The sequence below is a fragment of the Plectropomus leopardus genome, chromosome 11, assembly GCF_008729295.1.
Source record: "Plectropomus leopardus isolate mb chromosome 11, YSFRI_Pleo_2.0, whole genome shotgun sequence".
In the NCBI taxonomy this organism is placed as follows: Eukaryota; Metazoa; Chordata; class Actinopteri; order Perciformes; family Serranidae; genus Plectropomus; species Plectropomus leopardus.
The window spans coordinates 10,224,631-10,235,082 of record NC_056473.1 but is presented as its reverse complement, the minus strand read 5'-3'; the positions used below and the strand labels follow the sequence as shown (position 1 = coordinate 10,235,082).

The window sequence follows — 10,452 nt, the reverse complement described above, 5'->3', positions numbered from 1 at the left end:
TTTAAATCACACTTTCTCTTTTATTCATTTTATTCCTTCACAATAAAAAACATGATAAAAACACTGTGGCCAAAACTATTGCTTTCAAATATCACAGAATGCTGTAGAAAAAATAAGCTATAGCATTTTTTCAGGATCTGAAAATTATACATAAAGAATATTTTACAATGCCATTAAAAACATTTGCAGTTTATCATTACAGGAAAAATGTAATACAAAAATATACTTTTTTTGCCAGACACAGCCAACAAGTAACATTAATTTCTGTAAAACTTGAGAAGGGTATGCATTTGTCAGTGTGTGCACCGTCGCTGGAGGAAGTGTCGACATCTTGTGTCCTTCCCGGGATGCTACATTTCACTCCTGTGCCTCAACAGCCAGTGAAATACTTTTGACAACTCCTTTGAGCTCCAGCAGGACCTATTAAAACAGATATTAATGTCAATAACTATAATACACGGTCTAAAGAGAAAATGACATTAACTTTTGCTTATTGGCATTTTCACATAAAGACTAAAACTTTCCATCAGATCCAGGAACAATTCAAATCTGAGAAAATTTGTCTTCCTCCAATTCTTCACAGTTGGATTCAAATCAGAGTTTTAGGATTCTTTGTGTCCTGACCTCGGTCAGTGAAGCCTACTTAACAATCTACCTTCGCTTAATTAAGGCTAAATGGTAGCAATAGCGAGATATTCAATGGAAAAAAATATTTTTTGCTCTGTCGCTTATTGAAGAGACTGGAGGACTGCAGCTGTATGTATTTCTTCAAAAATACAGTTGCTTAGTCCCTTAAATCTGATGATGTTCTATTTTTCATCAACATCTCCCATGAAAAGATGTTGAGCCCACTAACAGGTTTACTCTGTGTTTCCAAAGCCTGATCTGGATTACTCCTCCATTGTTTTCCAAAAACGATTAAGACGGATGAACCACATTGTTACTCTGGGTTACATTTTCTTATATTACGCGATGAACAAGGTCACTGTAGTTTATTTCACATTGATCCATCAAACACAGTCATGCGAACATGTATACATACATGTATAGCAAATCTACAGCTGATAGATTTGCTATACATACCCACATAAGTGGGATCTTTCCAGCCATGAAACAGCTGTCTGCATCTTAAAATGTATGCAGGGCAGGGTCGTAAAGTGAAGAGGCAATGGTCCCTTCCCTACTTCCCGTCTTCCTGCTTAGACCACACCAATCTTCAAACTCAGCCTTAATTGTGATCTTGTGACTGCCTCTTGCACAGTTGTGACAAAATCTGTCCACAGACAGACAGATATATCAGCTATCATACTAAAATACTCAAAAAAGCTTCTGTGGTAGTTTCAATACTATTGGTGTCACCAGGACTACATTTAGGCATGATGACACACACACAGACTCAGGAGGTGAAAATATTACCAGCCATTGCAATATAACTCTGCTAGCATGGGGCTGATAGCCACAGAAAGGCTGGGGAAGTCAAAAAAATATTAATATTGGAACACAGAATCCAATTATGGTTTTGGTTGGTTCTTGGGATTTGTAAGGACTTCCTTCACCTGATGTATAAGTGCTCCCGGAGGTCATAATTCAGCTCAAGGTGACTCACAGAGAGTAATGCAAATGCAAAACCACAATGGCTTAAACTGTACCTGCTTGATGACCGGTCGTCTGTTCTTCCTGTCATGGAGGCAGTTACAGGCCAAAGAGTAGATGCTCTCCACCTGACTCAGCTCCCAGTCTGTCATCTTTTTGTCCAGGAAGTCCTCAAGAGTCAGCTCCTCGTCTTCATCATCTATGTCATACCTCACCTCCATCTGGGAGATTGAGCGGGGGTAAAAATCACAGTACAGGTGACTGAAGACAGTGATGATTTGAGGAAAATATTGCTTAGTTGTCATATTTGTATTACTGACTTTATCATGCTGTATTTTAACAGCAGTTGAAGTTGCAGAACATGATCAGCACAGATGAAACTGGTTCAAATCTTTTCTTCTCCTTTCTTTAATGACTTCTAACGGATAACAGGCCCTTACTAATTAAATGCAAAGTCTTTAATGAGCTGTAATCGTAAACTGTAGCCTGATGGATAGACAGTGAAAGCATCTTTTGTGCTGCTCACCAAGAACTGAGGCTCGCGGTTGTCATCAGCTGGCCGGAGTCCAGACAATATTTCTAACAACACCTGTAGATGGCAGAGAGATGGGGTTAATCACATGGCTCTGGACGACAGAAAACCTTTATTACTCCTCCGTGTGCCAGGTAGCTTTACAGACACTGTAGTGTTTCCACAGCTGTCCCAATAAGAAATATAAGCTGCATATACTGCACTATATGGAAGGTCAGGCGGTTTCACACACTGCTGATCCAATAAATCAATCAACTGATGTCATACAAAGGATAATATGTTTGACATTTGAAGCCACTAATACAGTACAGCTGTGGCCCTTAACTGATGCTGTATTTTTAGTAGGAAATAATGACAGATGATACATAAAACAGTGCTCTATTTTTACAAATGGGAAGAAATGTATACTGTAATGTTTATGCCCTGCAATTATGTACGTGTCAGTACAGAGAGAGTGGGAGAACTGTGCACTCGAGTCAACTGCTGAGTAGCGTTTTATATTTTACATAACGGTTTCTCCTTTCCTGACATAAAATCCCCATCTGTGTGTGCGTGCCTACCACTCCAAAGCTGAAAACATCCGATTTTGGTGTGATCTCTCCCCTCAGCGCCTCAGGTGCCATGTATGCACGGGTACCCACAACCCTCTCCGTCATCATGGTTGTAGACGTCCGCTTGGCCGATGCTCTTGTCAGCCCAAAGTCTGAGATCTTTGTCACAAAATTTTCATCCAACAGGATATTTGCACTAACAACAGACAAGAGAAGTGGGCACTGTTATTCATCAAGTACATCTCATGAAGACTGAGTGTAAATTCACATCGGACTACTATAACCTGTCTGTGTTTTGTGTGTTTTACAAGGAATAAGCAGAGTTTGTATTTTACTAGAATTTACTGACGATCAAAATGTCGCCACATCCACTGGTCTGCTGATTAATATTAGGCAAACTACTAAGCTCACCTCATATTTGAAGGGGAAATCTTTTCCTTTATATTCCGTGTCATTCTAATAGAAAAAAAATCATGTTTGGTCTTATTTGTTTACATTTGTTATTTGTTTACTTGTGCTTGGGATATCATCCCAAGCACAAGATGTGCACAGGCATTTGTAATTCCACTCTAGGCAACACAGAAACCCTACACAGCACTGTTAGTGGTTATCTATCCATCTCACCATCTTTTTTTTTATTCTTCTAATAAATTTAAGCTTGCTTTTTATGTGAACGTGTCTCCAGGCTATGTAGCAACATGAGCCTCCTGCATCCTGATTGCTTGCCAGACTTTCATTTATAATTGTCAACGCAGCCGCCGTAATTTTTGATTGGGAGAGGCATCAACAAGCAAAGAAAGAAAAAAAAATCTAAGTACGGCCCTTAATCAACTAGATGCAGATTCACACAGGACTACTAATATCACACGACCAAAGAGTTATGCAAAGTAATTTGGAATTTGAACTTAAAACATTACAGATAGGACAGGATTAAGACTGGAGATGACCTCCACAAGTAGAGGTCCTCTGGTAGTACTAATTCTGTGAGAATGGGGTCTAAAAGAGCTATTAGTCAACGCATCTAACTCTCTGCAAAAACATGAACAAGTGTATTTCCTCAGAAGTTGAACAACCTATTTAAAAAAAGATAACTCTGAGGGCATTGATAATGAGGAAAGACAGCTCTTTATGTACCTTTTAACATCTCTGTGGACATGATGGTTGCTGTGCAGATATTCCAAACCTTTTGCTGTCCCCTCAGCTATCAAGCATCTCTGTCGCCAAGAGAGTGGGGGGCTTCCCCCCTGAAAGGACAAAAAGCATTCATCACATTATCTGTGTAAAAGCACAACCTTGTACAGATTAAGGCCCACTTTTGATTGTTAAAAAATGCCAATGACCACCTTCCCAAATAAATGATAAAGAAAAAACAAACACAACATGACAAAAAAGGAGAATTAATAGACTCAGAATAAACATGTGTTATGCCACTGTCAGCTGTTAATGTTGTGATAACTTTCTGTTGTGCCTGAGTCTGTGCCTTTCTCTTCAGAAATATTCATCCGTGCGCTTTGTGTTTTAGTTTCTCCGGAGCTTTGAAGGCTCTGGTGCCTCATTTGACAGGATTTCACCACATTTAACACACTATCATGAATCTCACTTTAATGCATTCAGAGTCACATTTTTAAACCACGTTTTCAAGCTTTTACTGCCGCAGGGTTGTCTCCCAAATCACTTTTCAGTTTTAAAACCAATCCATTTTGTGCTACCGCATTGCAGCAAATGTTATCTACAGCAGCTAACAGTGGCAAAACACTTTGTCTCTACCTGTTGATGTGTATATGTATGGAGGATGAAAAATGACTTAAATATTATCAAATAAATAACAGTAACAAAATAAACATGAATAAATATATATCAAAAAAGATAAATGTATTCTTAAATAAAAACTGAGATGTAGAAATGTAATTGTACATCAATGTAGACATACATGTTAAATATTTATTAATATCCAATATCAGCTTCACTATTTTTATATATTGCATTTATTTTTTCTTGTATTTTTCTATTTATTTAATTTATTTGTTTTTTCATTATTATTATCATTATTATTATTATTATTGATACTTAAGTCATTTTTCCCCTTAGTATAGTTGGTGCTTACCAAGCAAGCTAGTCGATCAAGCAAAGAACCATTGGCCATTAGGGCATACACCAAACATGGGTGCTGTCCATCACAGGAAAATCCAACCATGTCAACCAGGTTCTCATGTTTCAACCTGCGGAACAAACAGTCAAATCAAACCAGACCTGTATTTGCAAATAGATCAATCTATGTTGGGCTTAAAGAAATTCTTTGACATGCTGGGGAATACCCTTGTTTGCTTGCTTGCTGACAGAAACAAATGCACAAGAAGAAGTTACAATGAAGTATTTACGTTGATGGTTTGACCCAGATCTGCATCAACCAAATACATTCATCCTCCAATCAGAGATTACAATTACTGAGTGAAAGTAACTATTAAATCTGAAGGTATTTGTTGATCCCCAGGTTACTACAGGCAGTTTTTCCAAAAACACGTTTAAAGGTGCAGTATGTAATTCTGGACAAAGATGGTCGACTGTTGAATCCCATTAGCAGGTTATCAAATAATGACCGTTCTCATTCCCATTAATAATTATTCGTGCTTTGAATTGGTGGTTCGGTCCAACTACCATCCCAAAGCGTCAATGTTTGACGAGCTGGGAATATCAATCAATCCTTCCCCAGAAATCCATACTGCATCTTTAATGCTTTCGCTCTCTCAAGTTCCATTACTTTGATTAAGATGTCTGCTTCAGAAACAGCTTGTCTACTCTAGCTAATAATACATGCAGATTATGAGATGCCTGTGAGTCACTCAAAACCAACCCGATGAAGAAGGACATAGAAAGAAGACTGAACATACGCTTGCAGAGTTTGGATCTCTTGGTTGAACTGAACTTGCAGCTCGTCCAGGGAGACATCATCCATCTAAATGAGACAATATTTCGCGTTGTGATTTATCTGCAAAAGTATGTGACTTGGCATGAAAATGTGTTCACTTACAGGAGTGAGCTTTTTCACTGCAACAGCTTTGTCATTGAGGAGACCTCTGTACACAGTGCCAAAGCCTCCCTCTCCGATTCTGCTGCCGCCGTCTGATATGGGACGGTCATCGAAGTTGCCTGTTATCCTCATGAGCTCATTGTACAAGAAACTGGAGAAACCTAGTGAGGGTCACACAGAAAAATCATATTTACTTGAGTGGTCAAGGCCCATTTGCTGCCATCTGCTGGTCAATTTTGTAAAATCACAACATTTCATAGAGGCAGCATTATTTCCTTTTTCCTTCAGCAGAAATCAAGATGCCAGGTACTTCATACTGGTGAAATGTCTACATTAACAATATACATTTACAGTTAAAATCTATGAGTACTTCTGATTATTTCCAGTTTATTCTGCTTTATAGCTCTACTTCACAACAATTCAGAGGGAAATACTGTATTTTTTTTAACTTCTTTATATTTCTTTTACAGCTACTATTTATATTTCAGTAGTAGTCCAAACATGCACATTCGGTTATCAAAACAAAAGTTAAGGTTTTCAGCTCAAAATAACATTTTGTTTATTGCCTTATGATTTACAATTTCCTCTCTAACACAGATCAATACAAAGGACTATATGCATGATAAAAGTCATAGTATACTACCTTCTCTACAGGTTACTGCGTTAACTGAACTCATAAAAAAATCGTATTAAAATGTGGTTTAACTCAGTTTAAAAAAAAAAGAAAAAGAAAGTGAAACCACCTGTGTAGCTTGTTTCACTGCTCTCCAGTAGAATCTGTGGCTGTAGCTCAGGACTGTCAGGTGGCGGCCGTGTTTCCATCTCTTCCAGTAGTCTAGTGGGAAGGGCGCTGTTTGTCTCAACAGCTGCAGAGACATGCTGTGGTTCTGGTAAGACAGCTTCTTCATCTGTGAGTGGAACAAAGAAAAAATATCTAGTTAAGTTATTTTATAATATAATGATATGATTCTGAGTTTGACATTTGTGCATTATCAGATTGTAATGCACAGACACAAAGAAATAATGTGTTTCATAGGAAGCATGCAGTAGATTTCTGTGTACATGTGCAGTAGTTTATTTTTCCCTCTTTTGGGTTGTATGGAAATTACTTGATTTTTGTTTTAATCTTGACTGTCAACTACTGCAAGTCTTTTTTTTTCTGTGTGGTATCATCGTATGCCATCATAGTCCTATATAAAACAGATAATTTCATGACACAAAAATAAGTCTGTTCCCTTTGGTAAATGTTGATGTTCTGCATCTGAGAATTTTTCACTGTTTTTCTGCGGTCAGTTATTAAAGCTACAAAAATTAGTACCAGTAAAGTTTGACAAATCCATTTGGTATTAAGTACCCCATGCTGTTGTAGTTTTGCATCTCATTTCCCAGGGATCACTCGAGTTTTAAAGTAGTGTGGTCCATATTCAGGGATGGGTCAGATTAATTTGAAATTATTGAACACAAATTCAATGACATTTTTGTAATTCGTTGGTGGGTAATACAATCCGTTGAATTATAAAAACAAATCAATCTAATCTGATTACTTTAGGATTAAGCCAAAATCAAGCATCGGAAATATCACACCTTCTGAATAAATAAATGACATAAAATAGCAACAAAGTAGGACAATTGTAAAAGAAACCTTATCTATCATATGCATGATTCATGACTCCATAGAACATTAGTTACAATAAAAAGGGTAATAATAATGGTATATGTAAATGTATAATAATTTCTCATTTTTTTGAAATTCTATTACATAATCCCAATTAAATGAAATCTGCTAGTACCTAACCCTGGCCTGCACATATAAGCCTACAACAGCGAATGTGTCTACTTCCCAGTAGACCACAGATGTGAAACGTTAAAATCTGGTATGAACTAAGCTTCTCTTTCCTTTGTATGACATTAATCTTTTTTTGTACTAAAACTTAATATTTCATAAACGCTCAATGAGTTACTGTGCTCTCTTGCTCAACATACCAGACAAATGTATCTAATTTTCTGACCAACATGAAAAAATATATAAAAATGGGACATTGTAAAACTGTTTAAATGAAGATGATGTGGGTGTTATTGTGTCCATTGACTGTATATAGGGTTAAAGGTATTTTTCAGTCATACCAGGCAGCAGGAGACTGGCAGCAGCCAGTAACTTGTGACTCTTCAAAATGTCCACCAGTTCCCCCACTGTGCTGTTGGTGGTCCCCCAGTCAGCCAGCAGCTCCACTGTGGGACTTTTACCCTGTGCAACAAGCCCTTCAAACCTCCTGAGTCACACACAGTTGATAGACAGGTGGATAAATACATATTAGTATTCTCGACCTAAATTAAAACGGTACATACAGGAGCGTGTCCGCATACCACCCACCTGACATGCTGCTGCGAGTACCTGAGCCCCCCTCCCGGCTTCCGTATGGAGACAATAACATCCCTCCACCTGTCTTGAGGGTCCAGAAAGTCGGACAACTTACGAAGTAAACTGTAACTAAGGTGGCGGATGTAAGTAGCGGAAGTTACCGAATTATTCATTCTACGACTAAACTAAATCTACGTGTTTCTCTTTCTACGACACAACCAGAGGTTATGTTTTAACTGACCGTTATAATGACATGGCGTAGCAGCTAACAGGACGTGTGTAAATTATCCGCCATTGGGTGCACCCGTTAAAGAAGAACATTAGCAAGCTGTCATTTAGCTCATAGTGGAGTAAAATGTGTCTTTCCGTTGTTGAGCAACTTCCCTAAACGTAACACAGCAGGCCTGTCCCACTCTCAAGTCTCCACCTTCAATGCGGAAATACAAGCAGTGACAGGATAAACGGTGCTGTGCTGCGTGAGCCCTCTGGATGCTGTCAAAAGCCCCGTTTGTTCACTCTGTAGTGTGTTTTGTTCTGCTTTCATTTTTTTGTTATTTATTTTTGATTTATTCATTTATTTATTTTGCTTGAAACTATCACAGAAACACTCAGGAGAAACAAAAAGACAGACAGAGATGTTGTTCTTGCCTTCATGCTTGTAGTGTGACAGTGACCTCTGGTGGACAATAAACAGAATGTACAGGCTACCACACAGAGATTCATGTAAACTACCTCCCCTTCTCTTTTTATTGAGAAAATTAATATGTGCATACCATAAGTAAATACATTTTAAAAAGATAAGCAGGAGTACATGCATACAGATTTTTTAAAAAAAATGTTCCGTCAGGAGATTCACAGGAAAAAATGCAAAATTTTCCAAAGACTTGACACTTTTAATGAACTGAGTGATTTGAGTAGATCCTCTAATCCTTGGAGAAAAGATAAAAAAATAGGAGGTGACTTTGAGAATTTCTGTGTGTGAGTAAAAACGTTGCATTTGGAATAACAAATGTTTGATATTCAAGAATGGTATTGTCTGGAATAGAAATAATTTCTATATTGTGTTTACTGAAGGAGCAGGAAGTAGATAAGTGGGAAACGTTTTGTTTGAGAACAGAAATCACAGGAGGGCAACCACACTATCTACCTGTGAAATTTTGTGTTTTTTGTTCAACATAACTGCAGTGATGGGGGAAGTATTCAGATCTTCCAGCAAATTAAAATGATAACACTTCTTTAAAAAGGCTGCTTAATAAAGAAGCTCTTTTATAGCAATACCCTGAATTCCCAGTCATTGGGGCTAGATGGATATATGACAGCAACTGCAATAAAATGACGAAAGAGTCCATAAAAACAAATGACAAGCAGTGATGTCTGTCAAGAATGATAAACAGCAACAAATTATGTGAAATGTTACTGCACTCAGTATGCAGAATGGCCCGATTGAGGGCATTATATTATTATGTATTTTACATGACTGGATTATTAATATTGATGCATTACTCTATAACAATGTGTTGTATTTTATAATCTAATCAAATTTTTGGGTGTAAATCTTGATGTGTAACTAGTAACTACAGCTGTTAGATAAATGTAGTATCTACATTAGATACAAAAGTATCTAAAAACTGTCTGTTGCTAGAGTAAATGTATTTTAGTTATTTAAGACCACTTTAAACCTGTATTTAGATAATGTTAATTCAGAAAGTAGTCCGACCCTTTCGCTTTTTTCATATCTTGTTATGTTGTAGCCTTATTGTTTAATTTCATGTTTGTTATCATCAAGCTACACCCAATACCCTATAATAACAAAGAGAAAACAAGACGTATGATGATGATGTTTATAATGATGATGAGTGTTATTATTATTATTACTATTATTGGTGTTTCTTTTTTTATTTCTGCAAATTTGTACAGAAAAACCCAGCATCAATAACAATATATATATATATATATAACAATAACATGAGTACTGATCCTTTGATATGTCACCTAAAATTTAGCTCAGGTGCCTCATGCATTTTACTTGACCGTCTGTGTCAGACATTTATACGCCTTGATTGGAGTGCACCTGTGGTTAATTTAAACTGATTGGACATGATCTGGAAAGGCAGACACCTGTCTTAACAAGGTCTCACAGCTGGTAATGCATATCAGAGCCAAAACAAAGCCATGAGGTGGAGGGAACTTCCTGCAGAGCTCAGAGACAGGATTGTGTCAAGGCACAGATTGGTAGAGGGCTAAACTTTCTGCATTGAAGGTTCCCAAAAGCACTTTGGCCTCTGTTAATCTTAAATTGAAGAGGTTTGGAACAACCAGGAGTCTTCTAGAGCTGGCTACCAAGAAGGGCCTTGTTAAGAGAGATGAGCAATAATCTGATGGTCACTCT

The 10,452-nt window shown here is 37.5% G+C and overlaps 1 protein-coding gene across 1 annotated transcript; it reads right to left on the bottom strand.

Moving 5' to 3' along the window:
* Window positions 1-30: 30 nt before the first annotated feature.
* Window positions 31-8,427, bottom strand: irak4 (interleukin-1 receptor-associated kinase 4). The gene is made up of 11 exons (XM_042495611.1): window positions 8,076-8,427; window positions 7,829-7,974; window positions 6,448-6,612; window positions 5,705-5,865; window positions 5,565-5,629; window positions 4,781-4,895; window positions 3,811-3,920; window positions 2,686-2,872; window positions 2,120-2,182; window positions 1,650-1,814; window positions 31-420 (listed from the first exon to the last, which is right to left on the bottom strand). Exons 1-11 carry the CDS (start codon window positions 8,234-8,236, stop codon window positions 358-360), a joined length of 1,401 nt encoding a protein of 466 aa, XP_042351545.1. The 5' UTR covers window positions 8,237-8,427; the 3' UTR covers window positions 31-357.
* Window positions 8,428-10,452: the final 2,025 nt, after the last annotated feature.